At 43.1% G+C, this 25,784-nt stretch overlaps 1 protein-coding gene across 1 annotated transcript in view; it reads left to right on the forward strand.

The window, feature by feature from the left end:
- MAMDC2 (MAM domain containing 2) overlaps window positions 1–25,784 on the forward strand; it is a 66,372-nt gene that overhangs the window by 19,601 nt on the left and 20,987 nt on the right. Inside the window, exons 3-7 of the mRNA XM_086629611.1 lie at window positions 16,624–16,889; window positions 17,278–17,362; window positions 18,335–18,472; window positions 20,646–20,902; window positions 23,820–23,913. Of these exons, the coding sequence (XP_086485737.1) occupies window positions 16,624–16,889; window positions 17,278–17,362; window positions 18,335–18,472; window positions 20,646–20,902; window positions 23,820–23,913 (840 nt within the window). The remainder of the gene's footprint in view (window positions 1–16,623; window positions 16,890–17,277; window positions 17,363–18,334; window positions 18,473–20,645; window positions 20,903–23,819; window positions 23,914–25,784) is intronic.

The following is a 25,784-nucleotide window of genomic DNA, read 5'->3' on the forward strand; positions in this document are numbered from 1 at the left end:
ATCATAATTAATATTTGACTCATCTTGACCAGGCTCTGAATTTTATTGAGCCTCATTTTGATATTTGGCTATGCCACCATGTTTCTCTCATAGCTGGCACAGAAATACGTACAACAGGTCTGTCCGATGAATACAGTTTGGTTGCAGTGGAATTTGCTTTCTGTTTGTTTACATACTTCTTAGGATTATTGTCTGTTTGCATGATCTGTTGCCCAGGTTTCAATATGTTGTAATTCTATGGCAACACTTGTACTGATACACAACATGGCCATACACAAATGAAAAGCAAAGTTTAAGCTCTCCTAGAGCAGAAAGGATACTTCTTGTTTTCAATTACTCTTTATTAGAATTCTGGCCACCCTGCGACTGAATTCTAGTACCTAACTCTGACTGAGCTGTTCCAGAAGGGCATTCAAAAAGATGAGATGTGATTTTATTTGAAAATTCAAGCCATGGTGCTACAATAGGAATCTCCTTCATGACTGCTTCTGCAGGAGAAATAAATGACAATATTAACCAGACACTGTTAAAGCATGCCCAGTTTGGTTTGCATTTTTGCTTTTCAATGAGAAAGACTTACTAAACTATTCCATTGTCCTATGAAATGTCTATGTTCCCTTTTACCGTGAAGAGAAAGGATGGAAATTTCAGAGGTAAAATGTGCCTAGAAGAAACAGGAAATGTTGATGTTGGTGATTTTGGGTCACCCGGAGATTCAGCAAACCAGCAAAGGAGGTAATGAGCCTGACAGGAGAGACAGCATTTCTGCGGTGTGCAGGTCACACCAGCAATAGCAACCTTGTGCACCGTGTTCTATAGGTGAGTGCCCGATGGGGAGTGTCTTCATCAATTTTAATCACAAAAATCAGTCAGTAGGGAACACATATGTCTGCCTCAGATCCTGCACCGGAGGACTCCTTTCCTGCCCGAATGAGGTTGCCAACTGCTTCTTGCGACACATTTCCTCCATGCCAAAGAACAAATGTTAAATGCCAAGAGATCTACACAAAGATGCAGCGCGTTTCGGGAGCTGCCTGCCTTCTGCTGGTCGCTGGCCTGCCTGTTTGCAGACCTCTTTGCCATATCGTTATTCCTCGTTGTCTCCCAGGCAGCCACAACTTTTGCTTAATACAAGAGATAATCTAGCTTGTGTTTATAGTTCCTATCCAGTGGTCCATTGGCAATCCCTTGGGCCACGGTTAAACAAACTTTTTAGTGGCAGAGTTTTCTTTCCTCTTTCATATCTGATGCAGGATTTAAGCCTCATATATTACTGAATTACTTTGGAGGGAGATACAAAGACGTAACTACGGGTTTATTCTCTCATGAAATAGCTGAGCAGAGGTTTAGCTACCCAGTTAGATCTGTTTTCAGCAAGGCTCTGTGGGTTTGATTTTATTCTAACTGGGCTTTGTGTGGCACAGAGATGTAGAGTAGGAAGGCAGGTTCAAAATTTGTTGTGTGCTTCCCTTGCTACAATCAGTCTACATTCTGCTGAAACAGCTTGCTTCGCAGCTGGGGAGAGGAGCCGTTTTCCTCCCCAGAGGGTTGCAAGGACAACCACGGGCATTTCTTGAGGCCAGTTGCCTGACTGTTAATACCCCTATACTTTGCCTCGAGAGTCTGAAGCATAATAAAGGAACAATTCCTTTATTTGCGAATTGTGAAGATATTTTAGACTTTGAGTATTTTTTTAAGCAGATTTTCAGAAAGCAAGCATGGGGAAAAAAAATTCTGTGGAAAAGGAAAGAAAATAGAGCACTTTTAAAAGCAAGGAAATAACCATGTATATGAATATCTCTGCTTGATTGCTTTCTCTGTGATGCATGCTGTATCTTTTACTCTAAAGCTTTGTATGGTTTTTTGCTTTTTAAAAATTTGCAGAAAATTTAGTTAACTATTTGTGTGGTGTATTTTATTGATTTCCCCCTCCCCCGCCATCCCCCTTCATTATGGTTTTCTTTTTTAAATGAAAAAAAAAGAATATAGCAAAGTTCTGGTTTGCAGTGATCTTGTAAAATTATATTTTCCTAAATACTGAGCGTGAAGATTTTTGGCTTTTTATGGTTGTTATATACTATGTTGGCTTGGATCAGCTTCTTGTTAGTGTTAGAGACCAGACTTTTGGTGATTGGTATGTGAGACTTTGTATTTTCCTCCATTAGAGCACCACAGTTACAAGAATACTGTCTCAGTACTTAAGGTTTTTTCAGTATTGCACATTGAAGAGTTTTGTTCTTTTTTTTTCCCAAGTTCCTAATGGTCATAAATATTTCCCTTGTTTTCCAAGATAAAAATTGGCAAGCAGCTGTTCTTGCGGCCTAATTTACTCTCAGCTTTTGAGGTGTGGAGAAGGAGCAGCAGCTCTGGGAGTGTCACCCTCTCCGTGCTCTGGAAGTGGGTCTTTCTCCTGCTGCACAGCAGAGGCAGAGGCAGGGGCCTGTGTCAGGAAGTTGCAGTGATAATGTGTTTCATGGCAAACATCTCTTGTATGTGCATTGCAGAGCAGCTGTCCATGCGATTTATTTGGAACAGAGGCTGGAAAAGATGGTCTTACACCTTCGCTTTTAAGAGACGGACTGCAGCGGGGGCTTGCGTATCTGTGAAAGTTGAACCCAAAATGAAGATTGTGGAGATAGTCTAATCACTCGGTAACATTTAATAAGGAGTTAGTTGCCTCTGTAGTCCCAAAGATGTCCACTGATATTCCTTGGGCGAGCACAACTGCAAATTTCCTCAGAAAACAAGATTTCTCTGCAGGCAGCACAAGTTTCTGACTCGGCAGGGTGACAGGCAAAACTGGTGAGATCAGCTGCCGGGACAATTTGAGACTTGAAAATCTGTTTCTTGACACCAGAGACAAAGGGGTGAGTCACTGCCAGTGACCACCCAGGCGTGCCAGGGCCGCAGCCGCCGCTGTCAAGCGTGGAGGGCGGCATGCGGCAGCACCCGCGCATGCCCAGCCCCAGCCCCTGGCTCCGGTCTCCCCCCGCAAAGGCTGCGTGCTGGTGGAAAATGCTTTTCCAGCAGAGAATTCACTGTTCCTGGGGAAACCGTAAACATACAGAAAATGCATTGGGACCGTTTGCTGACGCTGTATGAACTTCGGCAACACCTTCAAGCGTTCCAGCATTTGCCTGGTCTCAGATAACTTCTGAACTGTACTTTGTGGCAAGTACGACACGCCGAAAGGCTTTCTCGGAAAAAATGGACTGTTTTTAGAAAGACCACACAAAGCTTGGCAGATAAAGCAGAGTTGTTTCTGCAGGGTTTATTTTCTGCAGAGTTTATTTTTATGCAGAATAAGTACAAGGCACATGCTGCTCAGTCGATCTCATCTGTTGATACAGTCGATACCGCAACCGGTGCAGGCAGCCCTCCGTGCCGAGAAATGGTGGCGGGGACTGAGAGGACACAGGGGGGGGTTGTATCTCAATATGCTTGTTTTACACTTGATTCTTCTTGTGTGCATCTGTGACCACTGTCCAACAGCCAGCTGGGAGGCTGCAGAGTCGGATCTGCTGGGGCCTTTTGGGGTCTTTTAATTGCATTCTGAGCAATAAATTGGGGCGTACCTTTGCAAGGGAACCGCTCCCTGGGGGTAATGTTAAGTGCCTGGTGAGATCTTGCAGCCCAAGTGCATCAAGGTAAGTGAATCTAAATGGTGTTTCATGGATTTACCTAAACGTCATTAACATCTGTGTGATCGCACGAGGATATTTAGGATGTGAAGTGAGTAGAATGAGGCCTAATAGCCTTAATAATGCATTAGGGGGGAAAAAAAAATAAAAAATCTAATGAGAGCCCATAAACTCTAATACTTTGGAAAGTTTTGACAGGCTTTTACTTACTTTGGCAGTGAAATGGGAGCCAGTGAGGATATCCTGAAGTGTCACGGACTAGCAGGGTCAGACTGATAGATTTTTTCCAATGACCAGTTTATATCTCAAGTGCTATTTCTGTCTTGATAAATGTGTCTTATAGCTTGACCGGGGTATGCTACATGCCTTTGCAAGCAAATGCCTGAGGATAATACTGGATATTTGTTGGAATAGCACTGCAGTAAGTCCTAGAATTTGCCAAAAGTTTCAGTAGGTTTTCGCTTCCAAAGTCGCCTAGAATAAACATGGAAATATTTGGGGCCTGTGTTAAGAATAAAGTCTGAGCATCTGTGATGACAATTGTCCCTGGGCAGCTGGGGAGCGTGTGAAGGGGCTGCCTGAAGGAATTCGTTTGTTGACCATTGCCTAGCGAGGGGAAGCAGAGAGGCCGCCACGACGTGACAGACATGTGAAGAGTGGATGGGGCCAGACAGATGTCGGAGTCCGGTGCATATGCTGGGTGACATCTGATGGCCTGAGATGAATTCAGATGTGTAAGGTGGTTCACTGACTTGGACTCAGTCCCGAAGAAGATTTTGAGTGGCTGTTTTAATTAAAACACAAAGCCCAGGGAAGCTAAAATGTATCAAAACTCTTGTTGATTATGGTCAGCAATTAGACACCTTGCGGAAAGCAAAATGCTGATCCTTAAATCTCCTATATGCCTCAACATTCATAACATTCATTGGCATCCATTTCTTCCTTAGGCTGGAGTTTGCACAAGGAGGTGTCTTTTGCTTTCGACACCAAATGGTCCTTAGAAACATAGTTCTGGGTAGTCCGAATGTAGTGCTCGGAATTGAAGCTCCACAACTGATTCTCTTTCTAGTGGTACTAGAAACTGCAACTATCGAGGCTGAGACAATAGTAGAATAGAGAGGCATCAGCCCCTCTTCACAGAGGCCCACAGCATCCTGTAAAATACTTTGGGATCTTCTGCATTTTGAAACCAGCAGTAAATTTATCATTGTGCAATTTTCTACAATCTCTGTGAAAACTAGAAAATCGTTTTGGAGTTAGTAAGTACATGCAAGTTTATGGAAAAAACAGAGCAAGCTTTCATCCCTGCCTTTTGATTTGTAGCATTTCATATTTTAAAAATTATTCACTTAAAAAAAAAATAGAAGACAAAAAACAAAGCTCAGAGTAGCCTAATGGGTTGAATTCCAGGCCTCCTGGCCTGTGAAATCAATGTGTTGTTGAATTTTGCCAGTTTTAACGGTTTCTGTTTAAGGATGCTCGGCCAGAAGTCATCATTCATGTTTGTCAAAAGGAGCTCCCTTGCAGGAGTAGCGTTATGACCAGAGCCCCTGTGCTCAGCTTCTGATGGATGTACCCTACCATGGAGCATGGATGTGTATCATTTGAAGTTTACTTCCTGCTTGAAGGGAAGAGGCAGGAAGCTGGATGTATTATACTTGAATGAAAAATCCTTTGACAAAAACCTCGGGACACAGGGATTCGATATCTAATGAATGTGACAGTTCAACAGGTTATACTTAAAGCTCAAAGGGCAAATGTGGATTTCAGGATTAAATGTACAACTACTTTCCATTCCCCTAAAATGTTCATGAGATGTTTTAGAGATTACAGTTGTCTAACCTGGGACTTTTTACAAGAGTGTCCACTGATAGGACAAGGGGAGATGGGTTTAAGTTGAAGGAGAACAGATTTAGATTAGATTTTAGGAAGAAATTCTTCAGTAGGAGGGTGGTGAGATTTTCGAATAAATTGCCCAGAGAGGTTGTGGATGCCCCCTCCCTGGAGGTGTTCAAGGCCAGGTTGGACAGAGCCGTGAGTAGCACGGTCTAGTTGAGAGGCGTCCCTACGTATGACAGGGAGGTTGGATTAGATGATCTCTAAGGTCCCTTCCAGCCTATGCCATTCTATGATTCTATTTTTAAAAACCCTTGAAAAACCCCATTCTCCGATTTTGTGATATTTGGCTCAGTCTTTCTGTACACACTCACACACATCCTCAGTTGCTACCAGCCACCTGCCAGGCAGGAATGGTGTGCAGGACTGCAAGCCTAGAAGACTCCCTGGTAAATTGAAGCCGCCAATGTTGATCTTTGAAGTGCCTAACTGCCGGATGCAGTTTTGCAGAGCTCCAGGCAATATTAGCCGACGTCTTGGTGGTTGTCATGTTCAGCATCAATAGATGTGTTTCTTGGCTGCAGGTTTTGTGGTTGCACATGCTGAATCTTCTCCATTGCATGTTCCTGGTCCAGGCTGAAGCTTGCTGGGGCAGAAGATGAGTCACTGCGGCTGCTTTCTCAGTGTGGATTACTCGAGAGTGGCCATTGAGTAAACACAGCAGCAGCTAAGAGGCTGTGCTGGGTTTATGTGATGGGGTTTTGGTAGCAGGGGAGGGGCTGCAGAGATGGCCCCTGTAAAGAGCTGCGGGAAGGTTCCCTGGCTCCAAAACCAGTCGGACAAGCCTCTGGCCAGGTCAGACCCCCCTCGCCTCAGGCCAGGGCCAAGTGAGTCAGTGCCTCTGCGAATGCCCTATTTAAGAAGGGGACAAAGGAGCCCAAACTGTGCTGGACCTGCACTGAAGAGAGGTGGAAGGTGGAGAGCTGGGCTCCCGAGTGGTCAGCTGCCCAAACTGGGTCACTGCCATGCGACTAGAGATGGCTACAGTGGTGCAGGTTGGAGAGCACTGAAGTGGCCCACTCCCAGGGTGCCCACTGGGCAGAGTTTGTCCTGCCGGGACTGCCAAGGTTCATCGGGATGGTCAGGGCTGGTGTGTCTGCAGCAGAGAGAGGACTGAGATCTGAGAGAAATGGCCACACTGACACCAGGTCAGTGAAGATGGAGCAGGAGGAGATGTGCCGGAGCTGGGGTTCCCCTGCAGCCCATGGTGAGACAGCAGCGGCCCCTCTGCCGCCCCAGGAGATGAACGGTGGAGCAGAGATCCACCCGCTGCTCTTAGAGAACCCCACACTGGAGCAGAGATGCCTGCACCCAAGGTTGGTATTGAGGACTGTCTCCATGGGAAGGACCCTGACGCTGCTGGAGACTGACGGTGAAGCAGAAATCCACCTGCAGTCCATGGGAAGGAACGGCACACTGGAGTGGGTGGCTGCGCTCTAAGAAGCTGTGACTCCATGGGAAAAGCCCGTGCTGGAGCAGTCTGATGGGTCAGGATTGCATCCTGCAAGAAGGACTCACGTTGGAGAAGTCTGTGGACTATTTTCATGTGAGGAGGGGCTCCAGTGAGGCAGGGGAAAGAGTGTGAGGAGACCTCCCCCTTTAAGAAAGGAGCAGCAGAAAAAACGTGATGAACTGACCTGCAACCCCCCCCATTCCCGGTCCCCCTGCACTGCTGGGCGGAGGAGGTAGAGCCGGAAGAAGGGATCTTAAGGTCTCCTTAAGATCCGGCTTTGTTTATCCTCTCCAAATGAACTGTTCAAGAATTACATTGTCTGTTTTGCCCAGGGCCATGGTCGATGGGCGATCTCTCCCTGTTCTTATCTCAACCCTCGGGGCTTTTGTCACATTTTTCTCCTCTCCACCTCACTGAGGAGGAGGAGGGAGCGAGGGACTGCTGGGCTGGTGGCTGAGCTGCCGCTGGGCTGAACCACGACAGGAGCTGCCACAGCAGCAGCTGCTAGCACCCGTCAGGCTCTGATCAGCTCACCTGTAAGCACTTTCTGCAGCCAGCTATTTCAGGGCATGGGTATAAATATGTACCTCATCTGTTAGCAGTTCTGTTTGTATTTTGTGACATGAGACCACTGATCAGCCCACCATGAGCCTGCCAGTCATCCTAATGATCCTGATATAGAAAAAGTGTATAAAACCACCAAGCTTACAGAAAGCAGGAAACCGAACTGACAGGAGTTCAACTTCTGAAGCCAGTGCAACCAAATATTTCAAATATTTTGAAACCGTATATTTCAGTCTAGGTAGGAACTAGGGCCTGGGTGAGTGTCGGAGTAAATGCAATTCATACAGTCCACGCACGTTATAACTTTTCTTGGAGGGACAAGGCTTGTGGGCAAAGGTTACATTTTATTAGTCGATCTGATGTAGCTGAGAGAGGCAGACAAGTGTTTAGGCAGATGAGCTGGTTTTTGGGGTAGTGCAGCAGGCCAAGCGATTTGGCAGACCCAGAGACAGCAGATCCACGCAGTAGAAAAGTGTTGCTTTTATCATCTTCCATGGAGTGCAGTTTGCAGATGCGCTCCAGAAGGCTGCCCTGCGAGGGGTTTTTCTTCCCACAAGGAGAGTGCTGCAGCCTGGCCCATGACTCTCTGTGTGCTGTGACCCCACTCCCTCCTGCACCCAAGCCAAGTCATGCTGGGCAAATTCTTGTTCCTGCTCATCCCAGCTCCAAGGCTCACTTGTCCTCTCCCTTCTGGGGCCACTGGCTGTAGCGACCAGAGCCTTATCACTTCCCTGGCTGAGTGCAAATTGGCTTCAGAGTTTTGCTTAGATGAAGAGCACCATGGGCTTTTATTTTAGCCTCTTTGGAGCATACTGAGGAAGTTTCTCAAGCAAGAAGTCTTTGCTTTTGAAGCACAAAAGCATGATCTTCCAGATTAATGGAAATCCTGACATGCGGCAACCAAATCACGGTTGGTTGAGTTGAAGCGTCTCTTTCTTCTCCCTCTCAAACTCTTACTCCTCGTGACTGTGCTTGTCTTTCTGATCCAACGAGAAGCATGGCCCAGAAACCCTCTCTCTAAAAACATGATGAGAAGTCCTCTGTCTGATGGTCTAGCTCACCAACTTCCTCATGGTGGTTCCCCTGTAGGGTGCAGCCAACAGGGCCAGTTTGGTCTGGGTTGCAAATCTGATGGATTTTTCTTCAAAAAAGTGCCAAAGCCGTGTGGACTGCAGATCAGTAGGTTTGCCTTGGGCAGGCTGAGACAAGCTCAATACATAATACAAAGCAGAGCTCGTGGTACGTTACAGGTATACTCCACCACATCACACCAGATGCATCCACATAAAGAAATGAAAGAAAGGAGCAATGAGCAAGGTAAACAGACAACATATTGCAGTGGAATACTATAGGAGTGAAACTTCATATTCTTTTGCTGAAGGAAAGCGGCCTTGGGATGTGCTCTGCCAGGACAAGCAGCTGTGCTGGAAGAGCTATCACAGTGCTTTCGTCTGTGTGCTTGAACCTGGTGGAAACATGATTTAACAAAGGGATAGAGATAGTAATGAAAGAGGTGAGCACTGTAAACAAATAGTTGCCTGATGATTTCTACTTTATCTGTTTTTTATATTTAATACTCCCTGTGTACTGGATGCCAAAGAACAAAGAAAAGGCTTTTCTGAATTAACTTCCGATTCGTAAATTCACAGCAGAGAATCTAACCTACGTCCTGCTCTAGTGTACCAGCTAATAGAAATCACAGAGATGGCATTTTGTAAGAGCTGTTGCAAGGAAAACCAGAGATACCAGAGAAGAACCTGGCAGCCTTTGTACCAGCAGATAAAAAATTGTCAAAATTTTGTAATGAACAGCATGAAAAGGAGAACTGAGTGCTCTGAACAACAGCTCACTGGGACTGGTTTGGCTGGAACAGACAGAAAGAAAACTTACGAAGTGTATAAAAATCTGTGAGGTCATTGTGAAGGAAAACAAACCCACATGCTTGTGTTTGAGACAAACAGAAGATCTGGTGTAACTGGCGCATGATGTAACTTCAAGAGGGAGAGCAAGGACAGGACCTGGCTGTTGCCAAATAGCTCTTAGAAGTTCAAGTGTCCCCAGCGCAATGGAGCAACTCCTCTCAACGAGAAACAGAGGGCGACAGCACAAGCTGGACCTTTGCCAGACTTTCCCAGGCATGCTGTCGGATCGAGGCTGGAAGGCATTGTCAGTGTCGTAGTAGCTAAGACCAGATGCCACAGTCACAGAGCATTTCAGGGCTAATTGTACTACTTTTATGGTTTTTGACAGGCTTGCTAGCAGCTGTATTTCTGAACTTTCTGGAGGAGCAAAGGACAGGGCAGGAGGTGGGGCTGGTGGTTAATCTAAGCTCTCCGCTGGGAAAGGAGTCTTTGGAATTCATCCCCCGGGGCTGGGAAACATCAGCTCTGTGTACCAGTCCAGTGGCCACAGCAAACAAAGGGTCAAATGATAAATCTCAGTCCCCGGAGGGAGACTTTTTAAAGTACTTTAAAGTTTTTAAAGTAAGGTGAGCTGGGGACAAGACAGCCATGGAGCTCCCATTGTCAGGGATGTCCATCCAGGAGGAGGAAGGTGGCGGCTGCCTGGGTGAACTGTCTGTGTGTTCATCGCTCTGCGGCTGTGCTTTTCTACAAATGCTTTTTTTTCTTCAATAAATACTACTCAGCTTTGTGAAAGTTGCCTGGAAACCTCATTGTTCCCCCTGAAGAAGCTGAATAGCACAGGGGCAGATTTAGCAGGGTCGTCAATTGCCCTCTCAGGCTGGGCAGTGAGGGGGGTTCTGGCAGCTGGCAGTGGCCAGGCAGGACCACGGGCTTTTGCTGCTTTAGGCTGGAGGTGCCTCTGTAGACACAAGAGGAGGAAAAGCCTTGACAGTAGCAGTGTGTGTCAGTCACTGCAGACGACAAACACAGACCACCTCCTGCTTCTCCATCCCTCAGCTCTTTTCACAGAGCTGCTTTTAAGAAACCACGGAGGAGACTAGGAGTTTTAGAGACCAAAACGTTTTTTCCTATGTTGACAACTCTAATCAGCCCCAGCGTATACCATGCAGTTCTTCTGGTGTGAATCTAACGGCTTACCAGAAATAGAGTCATCTGCGGCTTCATAGGAATGAAAATACCAGTTAGGCCCTGCGGGGTCAAGTAGCTTTAATCATGGCACCACCCTGCGTGTTTTGGGACTGAGGTTTTTTTACCTTCATTAATGTGAGCCAGGCTTTGCTGCTCAGCCCTGCGTGCGTCATGCATGCATCTGTCTGTCGAGGGGAGAAGCTGCTGCCACGAGTCTCCGGAGGACCAAGGAGAAGTGGTTAAACACTGACTCTCGCCAGGGCAGACTGCTGTTGCTGCACTTCCCTCTCTGCCAGATCAGGCTGGGGAGGGGGATGTGGGGCAGACCCCGCCAGGAGCCTGGGTGGTGGACAGACCTCCTCCTCAGGTCCAGAAGTGGTGGCAGGAGGTGATGCTTTCTCCAGCTGCCTGGGATGCACTGCTGCTACCAAGAGAACTTGCTCACACAAAAGGTCTTGATGGCTCTTCATGTGCATCAGGTTTGGTGACATTGTGGCCAAGGCTGCCCAGAGGGGATCTGCCCCGTGGCAGGCAGACGAGGGCAGCAAGGGGAAGCCTGCAGCCAGCTGGGACCTGGCACCAACACCCTGCCAGACCTGCGCCGCAGCATTGGACACGAGGACCTGGGGCAAGGGCTCAGTGTCCTCTAGCCAGATGCTGCCAAGCTGTTAAGGCTGCATGGACCAAAACTTGCTGTGAAGACCTCCAGCTCCAAAAACAGCCCTCTGCTTGTAGGCCGAAAGATACTGAAGTGTTCCAAACTGCATTCATTTGACTTCTCATTAAAAAATGCCACTATAGTTGCAGTTTAAGCTGATTTTCTAATGCCAGCACAGTATTGTGGGCCCAGCTGAAATATCTGTGCAGGCTTTTGTGCTTTTAATCAGTTTGGAGATTTCTGTTACTTTTACTTTCTTCATGGAACTGTAGGGCAAAACATCTCCCTTCAACTGAAAAGTCACTTGCTCGTGCAATTTTTTGCTTTCCCAAGAAATTGCCTAAAAAAATTTGAAAAAAACCCACCTCACCCTTCAACTCTTCCTTGTCCCTCCAGAAAACCTTACCAAAATGCACAGTTTGCTTTCTACTAAGAAGAAATTGAATGAAAAGCAGTGTTGAGGCTGAAGCTTTCCTATCCAGTACCACAAGCCTTCTCCTACGTTCATCCAAAGTCTTATATGAAGTAGCTGGTAGAAGTGTTCTTAACTCAAACTCTGAACTTTCATCTAAACCTCATCTGTACCCAGGGATAGCCTTCGTGTGCAAACTTCATTTGCAAAATGATGTCTCTGACTGTATTGTTAATATGTTTAGCTAACTTTTCCTAGACATGTCAGAAGGCTTAATAGGTCCTAAAAATGAACTGCTTTGCTGCCCTCCACCTCTTTTTTTTTTGGAGGGGGGATTGGGCAGTAGGATATTTAAAAAAAAGACAAAACATAAAGCCACGGCTCAAGATCCAGACACGGAGATTCCAGAGAAGATATCAGTAGATCAATTTTTGTCCTAAGAAACCTTGGTAACATTCTTTCCTGCTGGGAAGTACAGAGAAAATCCAAACATGACTGGCAAATTGAAGACATTCCTTGCAAATTTTCTTTATAAATGAGTGCCTAATCAAATGTAAATTCCCAAACTTTTTCTGCTCATATTTCCTTAATACTGTTTCTCTTGGAGCTCACTGCTTGTATGCAGTCTTTCTTGTAAAGCAGCACTGTTGCTGAACTAAGAGAACAGCTGTGTCCGATATAAACCCTAGGAAGGGTCTAACATGTCTGTGGTTACCCTTCCAGATTTTTACAGAGGAAATGTATCATCGAAAAGCTAACTGGTAATTTTAGTTATCCCAGTTGGTTTTTTTTTTTCATTTTGTCAATGGAATTTGGTTTAGTATTAGCTAGCATCTGGCGTTTTGTCTTGTTTGTGTTATTTACAGAGAAAGCAATCAGTGTCGTTTCTGCGCTGTTTTTGAGAAAAAGTAGTATTGCTGGTCATTGATACAATCACTGCTGACTGATGTATAGATGCCTATTTGGTAAGTAAATTAAAAGTGTATATATAAATTCAGAAAATTTGGGTGAATGACTCATGGAATTAATGTATCACCAGCTGTAATTGAGAGAGACTCTGCATGGAACTGCTTATTAGAGCAGCAAGATGAGAGACATGCGTATAGAAGGATTTTAAAGGTCTCATTTTGTGAGTCTTGCCACCACAATGCCTAGTTGCATTGAGGAGGGATAGGTTTGAAACACTGGGTCCTACTCCCTCCTGGGCTCAATGTTTTGCTTGGATGTGGAGGGATGTAAAATGAACACATGCTTGGTCCTGTACAGTTTGATTAAACTGTCAAGAAGACGACAGTGAAAGTTACACAGTAGGTAAAAAGTCATTATAGGAATGTGGGTAAAAAGTGCATTGCCCACCAGTCTGAGTAGTGAGTAAGTGGTGAGGGAAACACATGAGAGTCCCCTTTCTCCCATCTCTTTTCTGGCTGTAGGTGTTTGCCTTCACCAGGGAACTGCTAGCTGTTAGCAATCCAAGGTAGGTAGTGGTCCCTGGCTTTTGTTATCTGTAAAGAAGCTTTTATGGTGTCTTCACCGTAACAGAAAAACCCGTGCCATTCCCTAAAAATGGGAAGAAAGTGCAGCTTTCCTGTATACTGCTTAGGGCTGCACCTACCCCCTGAGCAAGTAATTGCCAGAAATTGTATGCTTGAGTTTCTGTGTCATCAGGCTTTTCCTAGTGTTTTGTGACCACCTCTCTTTTGCTTTCCTGTGTCTTTGAAGAGTAGCCCTCTCTTGATAACTCCTGAATGACTGCTGTAAATTAAGTGCTGTGAGCATTTGGAGGGGGAGGATTTTGAGGAAAATATTTGTGTGGCATGCTGCAAAATGAAGCTGCGTGTTACATTTTTAATGAAAGATTTCAGGCTACAGCACTGTGCATTCATCAAATTCTCCACAGACTGCTAAATATCCTTCTGTTACTCCCACAAACAAGTGTGGAAAGTTGTCTGCTGCTTTACTCCAAGGACCCCTCTCTGCATTGATTTGCTCTCACAATTGCTCTGTGTCAGTCCTTGAGGTCTGCACTGTGAGACCTTCCTTTCTGCAGCAATGGCACATGTCGCTGCTATTACTGAAATACGGCTTAGTATAAAGGCCATTTAGTCAATGCCAGCATTCATTTGGAAGAAGGTTAACATTAGCATTTTCTGTGCTGGATACTGCAAAGTGCCAGGCTCCCTGATCCTGATTAGCCAAGTATTTAAACTTAGACATAAAGCTCTCAGTGCACCCATTGATTACAGTGGAGCCAAGCCTCTTCCAGAAGATGCTAAAATGATTAGCAGTTTTGGGGGTGAGAGCACTCCACTTCTGGAGACTTAATAAATAGGTCGAATTAATCTTTTTTAAAAAAGCAACCAAAAAAACCCAGCCCAGATTAGAGAGAGTCTTCATGATCTTTGCTCTTATATCAGTGGGGAATGAGACCGAGTGGAGCAAGTGTACAGCAGGGAATGCAGAGTCAGGTTTAGAGTAACGTAATCAGCCTGAATGGAAATTCTAAGAGGTTTTCTTTCTCTTTTAAATCACTATTTTTGTAGAAGAACCTTAGTTTACTTATAATTAAATCTTAAAGCCAGGCAGCCATTTAAGCCTCATAGCTGGTGATTTGAGGTCTTCATGTGAATGTGTTTACTTATGTTTACACTAATTTATTTCTGGAGAGGAAAAAAAAAAAAGACTGTTCTAAAAAGGCTCTGTTTCCTTTGGGGTTTCTCATGAAGTGCAGCCAAGAATAGGGCTGAGATCTAAGCTGAAATTGCCAGGCATGGATTAGAATTGTAGGTTTCTTTGTAAGTAAAATGATCCAAATTCAGATTAGCCTAAAAACACAGATTCTTCATCTGAACTGGGTATTGCCACTTATAGAAATTAAAAACAAATGTGTCAGAAGCATTCGACTTCTGATAGAGCCTTGGTGATTTCCCTCTATCCTCCATGCACGTGAAAAAAACATGCATAGCTTGGAGTAGCACATGCCAGCAAATAAATCCTCTGCATGCTAACTCTTGTGAAGTAACCGGATATCTGCATGCAAGTGGATGTTTTACGTGCTCACATTTTACCTAGTGGCAGATTAAGTGTTTGACAGGCACATCAGGTGCCTGTTTTTAAATATTTATTCATGTATTTATTTTTCTTTCGTATGCTGCTGCAGTAACAAGTTACTTGTACTTCACCAGTGATTTTGTATATTCCTCCAGGAGACTAAAACCAGACACAGTAGATACAAAGAGAAATAATGGTAAGAGGCAAAAAAAATTCCATTCCCTAAAAAGGGAAAGAAAATGCAGCTTTTCTGTATTTACACAGCTCCTTATACTGCTTAGGGCTGCATCTACCCCCTAAGTAAGTAGCAGTCATTTATCTTACATCTGCCAGACAAAAATGTACAGTACAGATGGGTTGCTGTGCACAGTGTCTGCAGGTGAGAGAGAGTGCAGATGCAGGGGGATGCTGTAACATGCACTGCCTGAGGAATCGGGTGTTGTCAGAGCTGCTGCCTGCTCCTGGCATCTTCCTGGGGGTCTATAGGAGAGGACTTTGGGAACCTCATAGACCAGATCTGTACCTGCTTTTTGCATCGCAGTGGGGGTGGGAGGGGATGTGTTGGTGCACAGTGACTGTCCACGTGGATGATTTTTTTCACATCGGAGAGACTGCTTTTGAAAAGGCTGTAGGGGAGCTCCTAGGAGGCAACCCCAGCGCGGCTTGGTAGAGTTGGAGGGTTCAGGCAGGATTTGGGAGGGAAGGATGTGCCTCAAAGGCAAGCGATGTATTTAATATCAGTCTGACTGGTGATGCGTCCAAGTTAAGCAAGTGCTTACATATGTGTGGAAACTGAGACAAGCTCTGTGGTCAAGTGAAATGAGATTAAAGAAGAAGAAATGTATGCTCTGAAGATTCTAAAGAGGATAGGTGTGATGTGCTGCTGGGTAGAGGACTGACACGACGCAGTCCCTGACAGCTCTTGAGACTGTTGCTTGCAGCCTGGCTGCTGAGAATTAGTATCAGGACCACTAACCATCCTAACCACTAGGTTAGAGGGATCATTTTCCAGATCATCTATAATGTTTCAGACATGGATGTCCTAGCTTATTTTGTTGTTTTGTTGTGATTTTTTTTAGATTTTCTTTCTCTGTTTTGCTTGTTTCTGGCATTGTAGTCCAGGCTTCTGTGACTCCTGCATCCTGTTTTACTGTCGTGATCTTGGTTTTGATGTGTTAGTAAAGTCTCCAGAACCAGGCTTCTGTTTCAATGTGATTTACTTACTCTTGCCTCCTTTTTCTACATGTTATTTCTTTGGCATTTTTTTGGTCTCCTTGTGCATTTTTAGCTTGTCATCACATCTTTTCTTTTGTTTTTATGGAGAAGGTTATGTTTTAGGCCCCACTCCTAAAATATCCATCCAGAATGTAATTTTGAAATAATCCCATTGAGACTGCTGATATGTTTAAACGTAGCTTTACATTTAGCACTTTTTTGAATCAGCAGATTTGTACATGTTACTTTTACTGCTTAAGAGTGTCTTTCTGTTTTTCTTTGAAACCAGAGCTGTTTTAGAAGTTTTTGACTGTAATGTGGGTTTTATGTACTAAAATCTGAATTATAAAAATGAAGTTAAAAAGTTTTGATCTGTAAAACAACTAAATATTCCTGCAGCATATTCCTGCCTGTGTCCATTATCTTGCCAGTCCAATCGTCTGTCTACAGCTATCAGTTTTGGAGGGCAATACTTGCTTAATAATCTGCTTTACACTGATATAACGTCTTTCTCTGAAGATTTCCAGTAATTTTAAGATTGTGATTGAAATTGCTGTGAGACACAGGAAGCAATGTTTGTGTGGGTACAGAACAGCCATTCCTTTATAAATAAGTACTTCTGTCCAGGGATGCAAAAGCGAAGCCTCTGACATTTATTATCCTGATTGTGTGCCTCTTCCCAGGACATTACATTTCTGTGGATACATCTTACGAGGGTGAGAAAGCAGTGCTGTCCAGCCCTGAGCTGTACTCCGAGGAGTGGAGCTGTGTCAGACTGATTTATCAGATAGCAACGACTTCAGAGGCTTCGCTGGATCCCACCAGGCTCAACCTCTACCTGAGGCAGGAAGGAGAGAGCTTCGATCGTTTGCTGTGGTCAGCCAAGGAGCCTTCGGACAGCTGGCTCATAGCTAGCTTAGATTTAATGAACAGCACAAAGAAGTACAGGGTAAGCTCGACTTTAGAAGACACCACAGGCCTTCTGGTGTGTGTGTTGGGGTGTACGGACTGCTTTTTCAACGCTTCCGCTCTGGGAAACACATCCTGTATAGCCACAGCTGAGGAATCTGGAGTCCCACGCTCTTATATGAAGTGTGGGACTTTTTGGCCGTGTCTCATTGTCCTTCAGGGTGCCTTCTGTCCTCGAGGAAGGGGGTTGACTCTGTCTTTAATGCATTCTGCCAAGCTCTTCCAGCAAAAGCACCTCTCCTGACTGTAAAGATGATGAGCCCCTCACGTATATTTGATTTGTTCTCCTGTTTATCCTGTTTAAATGTCCAGGATGACAATGGAAATACTGGAACCCTGAAATTTACAGTTTGTTTTATATTGTGCAGATTGTACTGGAAGGTGAAATGGGACAAGATAAATCAGCCAGTATAGCAGTTTTTGAAATTAAAATAACTCCTGGATATTGTATCGGTAAGTACTGTCTGCACAGATCTCATATTCTCTGCATAGAAAAAAAAAAGCCTTGTTGGTACTTTTAAAACTGAATTAAAGATCTGAGTTTAGAAAACAGATGATGGCTTCTTCCTTATTGAAAAGTAGGCTGCCATATTTGATACAGATACTTTTTAATCTAAGGTTGCACACGCTAATATATGGTTTTATTCACCCATTTTTGTCATATATGTAGACATTTCGCTTACAATAACTCGTTCTAAAGCTATTGATTGTTCAAGCAGAAACAAGTGCTCTATTTTCACAAAACTAGACTGCTGCAAATATTAGACATAACAGACATAACAGATGCAACATTATTTCTCCTGTCTGCCTGCTCATGCTTCCTTACAGTGGCATCTTGCAGGCTGTAGAGTCAAAACTCTATTGATGTTTACACTTATTGCTATTTCCTCATGACACTTGCCAAAAACCGCTACTGAAGTTCAAAAATTTCAGTGGCTAGGAGTCTGGGAGACCTTTACATTTCTAGGGAGCTCTGGTGGAGTCCAACCGAATTGTCACAATTCTTTGGCTCTGTGAAGGAAACAAAGCAGTCTTATTACCACTATGAAATACTAGAATTGCTTTGTTTCTAGCCATCCCTCATTTAGAAGTGGAAGTTCTACTCTGACTATTTAATACTATGAGGTGGTATATTTTACATCTATTTAATTTGGTTCTGAATTGCAGCAGTCCTAGATTGGCAAATAATGAAAAGATAGATTGGACCAAACAGGGCAGAAATGAGATTTTTATCAAAAATTGATGAAAAATTGTGGCTGTTTGCTTCCATTTATTATAAGCTGTTAAGTGCTGCCTCCAGTTTTATAAAGGTAGATGTTACCTGCATTGCCATATGTAAGACGAAGCCAGTGCTTAGCAACAGCCTCTCTTCCAGTTTCTGTAATGAAAATGTGTGCACTGAGCTGGTCATGTCTGCAATTGCAGAATGTGACTTCGAAGAAAATCATCTTTGTGGCTTCATGAACCGCTGGAACCCCAACGTCAACTGGTTTGTTGGTGGAGGGAACATTCGTAATTCTCAGTCTATCCTGCCCAAAGACCACACACTTAACAGTGAACTGGGTAAGCACCAAATGTAAAATAGAAGCATAGTGGAAAATTTGAGTCTGTGATCCACGTATGGCTCTCACTGCAAATTATTATGTGAGTTCTTTCTTTTCTCCTGGCATTGGGTGAGGTAAGAATGACATATGTGAAAAAAGGGATTAGAAAAAGATGAAAGGAATTTACAAGAGTTCACACAAAGGTTCCTGTAAGCTTTACAATAAGGTTGTTATGCCCTTTGCTAGTCCTCAGAATTACTCAAAATAAGGCTAAAATTTTGGAGGGAGAGGGGGAAAATTAATCTTCCTGTGGATTCTAAAAGTATGGGCCACAATAAGTTTTAAAATCTTGTACCGTTGCTCCATACATCCGGCAGGGGTTTTCTTTGCAGTGGCTATTGGGAAAGCTAAGTAGGAAAGCCAAGGGCTTGAAACATATTTGGATAATCTCAGGTTAAATTGCACAGTTCAGGAGTTTTGTTTCTTTCAGTCAAATGCGGTGCTGTTAACACAGTCCGTCAGAGGCAAAATGCTGTAAAGACTTCAAAGGATTTTCAGCACTTGCCCTGTATGAAACACTTTTCCCGGCCACCTTGTTGAGAGGAGAACATTTTATATAGTCATAGAGAAGGGCTGGGGATATCTTAGCCTCTGACGTAGCATTGCGTGAAGTACCGCAGCAGGTGACGGCCAGGCAAAGTGATGCTTGTGACGGTGCAAGGAATGGCATCATGAAAAGCAGGGTTGATCCTCTTTCCTTAACTCATGCCGCTGTGCCTTTTTATTCATTTCACAATTGTGTGAGTTGAGTACAGAGTGTCAGTCTGGCCCTGTATCACCCCGTGGCACCTAAATGCTGGTGGAATTTGGATGGAAGTTTAACTCGCCACAACTTCAACGGCAGACAGTGGGTCAACCTATTAAATAAAGTACTTATGTAATAGGAAATGCTGCCAACTGGGAGGGATCTGTTTTCTTTTGGCCACAGTGTTTCTTTTTTATACCAAATCCTCACTGCTGACTATCGACTGAGAAGACCCCAAGAAGCCAAAGTCACAGAAGAGCCTTCTTTTTGCAAGAATTGTGCTATGAAGGTGCATCAGCCAGGGAGATCATAGTTAAGCTATGAAATATGGTAAAACCGCAGATCAAAAATGAAGCCCAGAACTTCTCAGGCAAGTACCATTGAAGTGTCACCAGTCCCTTGGCCGTGGGCAGGCTGGAGGAGACTCACAGCCAAGCAAGCCGTTTTCCTTCCTTCCACTGGAGTGAAGTGAGAATTGACACCTCCAGGCTTGAGAACACTATTAGCTAATTAATGTAGTGATGTAGATACAAACCTAGCGGCATGGTTTGCAGTGTCCATGCTGAAGTACTCTGTCAGTTTGAAACTTCATTCTTCTCTAGGTTTTCTATTTGTGAAGAACCATTTTTCTGTTCATCAGCTGATACTGTTTGATGTTATGTTTCTGGGAGTGTAGGAAAAGATATGCATCACATATCTGTGCACATGGGTGTGTCCTGATTACCTTGAGGTAGCTCTCTCAAAACCAAAGTCTGAGAGATTGTAGCCTTTGAAAATCCTACAGGCCGTATTGGCTGTTGAGGGGGAAGAAGTCTACTCATTTGTAATGCATTTTTCTATTTATTAACAATAAAACATTTAGAAACCAAATTCTAGATGGACCAAGCAGAATTATACAAGCAGTGAAATGTGTAGAATAAAGGTTATTTGCCAATTCATTTGATACATTAAATGAACTGCTGAGTAAAACGTGAGGAAACACACGGCTTATAGTCTTGTTCATTTACTTGGGTTGCCTCAGTAAAAGTTGCGCTTGGAAAAAAACTAAATACTATACTGAGCTGTTGGGAGGTATGGAATTTACTCAGTTGTAACACATTTTTCCATTTATGAATGGCTCCCAGAATTTGGAGAATTTGGAGCTTTCTTTAATATAAAGTCTTGAATAAAGACTTAAGAAAGAGCTGAGATTGACTGTTTTGTGAGTAGTATCTTAGCCAAACAACTTTGGATTGTACCTGGGAGGAAAGGACAAAAAAAAAAAATCTCCTAGAATTACTAAAATTTCCTAGGAATCAACCATCATTGTCCAGGTCATACAGATATATGTCCTGATACTTCTTGTAAGTGATGTCCTCCTTGTACCAAATTTCTTTTATACTTTCAGGTCACTACATGTATGTGGACTCTGTTTACGTCAAACATTTTCAGGAAGTTGCCCAGCTAATCTCACCGAAGACCACAGCCCCAATGTCTGGCTGCTTATCTTTTTATTACCAACTTAAGCAGGAGAGTAGCATTGTTTTTACCGTTTACTTGAGAGACACGAGTGGCTTTTATGAAGAGATCTGGAAAACAGACAGCGCACTGAGCGCGGACTGGGCACTAGCGGAAGTTGACTTCAATGCGCCATACCCCATGGAGGTAAAGCAACCATTCCTGTACAGTCCAGCTATGAATTCCAGGTTGCATCAGTGCTGACTCAGGCCAGGTTGGGAACATGGCAGTGGCTGTGCAGTATCTGAAAAATGGTTATAAAGATGCTGATGATGTGTTGTTTCCTTTGTCCACTGCACAAGAGTCAAGGAGGAGTCACTTTCCAAACTGGTGCTTGGTTTTCAACAGAGGTGAAGTCAGGTGATGAAGTGCTTGAACGGAATACCTTGGGAGGTTGTAGAGTCCTACTAATGTGAGGTATTTCAGTTCCTACTAAATAATGTCGATGTTCTCTCAGTCCCATATTTCTGTGACTCGATGATCCATTTTTGAGAATGCTGAGTATCATAAAATAAGTCATGCCTCCCACTGCAGAAGCAATTTTTAAAAAAAATATTCGAGCTTTGTTCTCTACTTTATGCAATCCTGCAATTCAGTCTTTCTGTGCTTTCATGAGATAGAGTCTACACTTGGGACCTAGTAGTACACCTTAGATGTGAAAGCCAGCTCTCTATGGTTGCTATAATTAATTTCAAGAGTACCAGAAAGAGATTGAGTTTTTCATTCCCTAGAGTTTACTGAAAAAAAACCCCAAAGCTTAGAAGATTGCAATAAACATTTTTTATATATGAGTATATATATATAAAAAATATACAAACACATATATATGTATAAAAATATGGGTTTATATATGGTATATATACATACACACATATTTACATTATATCTTTATATGTAAATATATATACTTATATCTAATACATACATAAATATCTTAGAAAATTGGAATAAACACTGTATATGTATTACATATCCATATATATACTCAAATGTATACAAATATGTAATATATGTTTTATACATATATATGTAGGTATTTTTATATATGTATATAAAATACACTCTCTCTTTTCCTATATATTTGATTCTCATACTAGAATTATAAATAAATCAGCTTTCATTCTGCTTGCTTTAACTCCACATAAGTTGTTTGTTAGTTTCTGTAAGCCTGCAGATTTTCAGGAATCATTAGGGGTAAAGCTAATTTTCATCAAATGTTACATAGTCCTTTTATGCTCTGTAAAGTCAGTGACCAAGTCATCCATTTGAATTGTCAGACTTCAAATGGTATGGGAAAGGACATTAGATCTGATACGGTCTCATAATACTGAACAGTAAGTGAATTACTTACTCAGTAAATATAAAGTAATATGTAAGCAGAAAAACAGTCAGCGCTATAGATGGAAATTAATTAATGATGACTTAGATCTCGGCATTACTGTGGTTACTTTTGTGAAAATATCCTCATAGTTCCTAGAGGCATTCGTAAAACCATCTGGAAAGTTGGAAACTATCTGTACTGGAATAAACAGCAAAACAGAGGATGTTGTACCACTATGTTCAGCACAGTATGCAATTCCAACCCTCTCAGCTAAAAAAGAATATCCGAGAACTACAATAGGAAGATGGAGATAATCAGAAGTATGGAGAAGTTATGTTAAGGAAATAACAGTTTTCAGCCTGTAAAAAAAAATACTGAAGTAGAGTATGGTAGGCATTCATAAAAATCATGAATAACACAGAAAAGATTAACTGTTCCCTTTTTCTCACAATTTACATTGCTCTCTCAAATTCTTAAGTATTGGGTAACAGTTTTAAAATAAACAAAAGGTAGAAATTTTTCCTACATCACATAACTGTAGAACTCACTTCCACGGCGTACTGTGGATACGATTATTCTCATCAGTTCAAAAACTGATTAGACAAATTAATTTCTAAAAGAAAGAATCCGTCAGGAATGCAACATGAGGGAAGAAGAAATGGGGTCTTGTCATTGTCTTCAGTTCTTTCTGTAGGTGACCTCTGTTAGGAACAAGACACTGGGTTATATGGCCGTTATTCTGTTCTGGGAATTTTTATGTAATCCAACCTAGTCATTATTTTAGAGATCACTTTATAGAAATAAGATTAAACTTTGCATATAATTTCTTCAGTTGCTTCAAGAGGGTCTTCCTCTTTGCTTCATCCGGCTAAACGAGATTGCACAGGATTCTTTCACAGCACTCCTAGTTTGGCTCCCATCCCTGGGCGAGACATCACAGGCATTGCTTTCACTGAACAGGATCTTGCTCTGGAAGTGTTGTCCTTATATCCGTGTTTTGTCCCTGGGGTTGCCTTGTGGTTCAGGCCTTTTCTCAAAGTTTTCCTGTAACTCAGAGCTTTGATACTGAAGAGAAAAAATTAAGACACTTCCTCAAGAGATACGGAGTGTCCTCCACTTGCTTGAGGAAATGATGTCCCTTGGGAATGACTAAGTACAAACATTGTTTAATTTTTGTGGTAAACACAACACAGGGGTAGCTTTTCTTGTTCTTAACTAAATTTTTTTTAAGGAAATCTTCCCTGCCAGCTGATGCCAAGGCGTGGGTTTCAGTGTCTGAGGATGTTCAGAGAAAACAGTAAAACTTAATATTATAACAGCAGAGTAATCCACACAATTTGTTTTTAGCTCTGGATCCAGATAGATTGTAGATACAGTAATAATTAGGCAGCTTTGGAGTTATAGTCAATACAGACTGATGATCCTGAACACTGGCTTTATATGGTATCACGACAGGAGCCTTACTGCATCTTTAAAACTGATGCTTCATGAAGCAGCAGAAGAGCTATGTTCCCCTTGATTTGCCCTTGACCTTGAGTGGGCAAAGATCTGATGCCAGGGTCAAGCTCTGATTTATATCCCTAATAAGTGATATGATTTAATCTGTCCCAGCACCTGCAGTGCTGTCTGAGATGCCCTTGACTCTGTCTGGGACATCCGATTAGAATTCTGTGATACAAAGATGTGTACCAAAGTTATTGTTGTGTATGTGACAGATGAATAACAAATTGTTACCATTTCCAGGTAATATTTGAAGTTGCTTTCAATAGCGCCAAAGGAGGTTACGTTGCCCTTGATGACATTTCTTTCTCTCCAGTTTACTGCAGCAATCAGACAGGTATGAGTTCTTATTGCTATTTACCTTCCTTGCTTCCACCCTTTGCTTTGCCCCTCTGAACCATATGTCAGTACTTGCAATATTTGATAGTGATGTGCAGATGCTACTTTCTCAACTGACGAGCACCATTGGGCTCCTGCTGTTCGTTTGATCCAGAAACCAGTCCTTAATGCTTCCTCTCCAAAGACCTTGCCTCAGGGATCTGCAACTGGAGCGCTGGGCTGAACACTATTATTTGCATCACCCTAACTTTTGAACAAATTACCACTTGCAGGCCTGTTGCAGAACAAGAGAGGGATTTCCCTAGGTGTGACGGTATGAGGAGGAAAACGTCCTGAGCTTTTCATTATTGCAGATGTAGGGAATATCTTCTTCTGTGCCACATGTCCTGAGGTGTTCTTCAGAGCCAAAACGAGAGCTTTGCCTTCCTGTCTTCACTCTTCCAGGAAGTGTTATTTATCTTAGAGAGTGGCGTATCTGTTGGGATTTTATTAGGTTTTCACAGCCGCAGAAGTCAGCTCAATCCACGTGACCTGAGCTGCAGAGGGACTTGGGACAAAGGACACTGTCGTTTGTGAATGCAGCCTCTGAAGTAGCTGTATACTGGCTTCTTGTGCTGTATTGTAGCACTAAGCAACAGTCAAAAGTAGATTAGTCGTTTCCCACTGACCTCATCCGTTCTTTGGGTCACAAGTTTGAATTTTTGGCTAATGTTTTGAAGGAATCAAGGAAAAAGAGGGGTTTTCCCCTTTTTTTATCTGCTTGGAGTCTCTGCTAGCATTACGTGCACTGCTGAAGTATCAATAGGAGGTAGAGTCCAGATATGTTATTAAACCACAACTCTTGGCTGAGTAAATCTAATTGTTTCATTAACTCCTCAATGCCGGTTCTGTTTTTGCTTTGTTTTGCAACAAAAATCCCCAGTTGTGTTTGCAGTATGCCATAGATTGGAGCTGTGTACTTGGCTGTGTTTTCCATTTTAATTTTCAGATGGCTTATGTGTGTTGAGGTGTGGGATAAATTTTATACTATATTCTGCCCCAACCATGATTTAGTCACACTATCATGGCCCAAGTTCAGATCTGCTCTGACCAGTAAATTTGATAGGTTCAGCTAGAGCTTTGTGTACTAACTCTGATTTTGAAGCTTTGGGTTTTTTTGTTCTGGTTGAGAAATGAATGTCAATCATTTACTTTATATTTTGTTGAACGACAACAAAGCTGGTTAATCCTTCAGACTTATGTCCTATTTCTGTCTTCAACTGTTTTGAGTAGAGACATTAAAAAGCAAGAGAGCTTCATTCTCCTTGTAGTCGGCCACAGCAGTATATATAACGCATTAAGTTTTTTCCTTATTTTTCTGGAAGTTTTGGTCAACAAAGGTCTCAATGCTAGCCAAACAGAGGAAAAAGGTACCAAAGCACTAAACTTGCTCACCAAAAGATGAATCTTTAATGCTCCATGGACCTGGTAGTGCTCCAACTGCATTTTCTTTAGCTAGGAATGCAGTGGGTGGAGAGAGGCCAGGGCTGCCTCCTTTTTCTCTGTAGGCAGAGAAAGACACATGGGCAGTGCTTAGATCTGGCTTATTTGAGGCTGAAAAGACCACAGGCATCTCTCCAAAATTTGCTTCTCCTGAAGCTGCTTGCCTATGTCCCTGCCTTTGCCAGGAAGCCCCTCTTAGCCTCCATGCAGAAGGGTCATGCATGCTGCCACAGAGTGATGCTCATGAGGTCCTGAGTCCAGACGTATCCAGAAATTGCATGGTGGCTTTGTGTTGTGCCCCTCCTTCCCCCAGCACCTGGTGCAAGTGACTGATGAGGGTTCTAAAGAAGTAGAAATGTTTTACTTAAAAGCACCCTTTCACCAGGG

Source organism: Tauraco erythrolophus, chromosome Z, assembly GCF_009769465.1.
Source record: "Tauraco erythrolophus isolate bTauEry1 chromosome Z, bTauEry1.pri, whole genome shotgun sequence".
Taxonomy (NCBI): Eukaryota; Metazoa; Chordata; class Aves; order Musophagiformes; family Musophagidae; genus Tauraco; species Tauraco erythrolophus.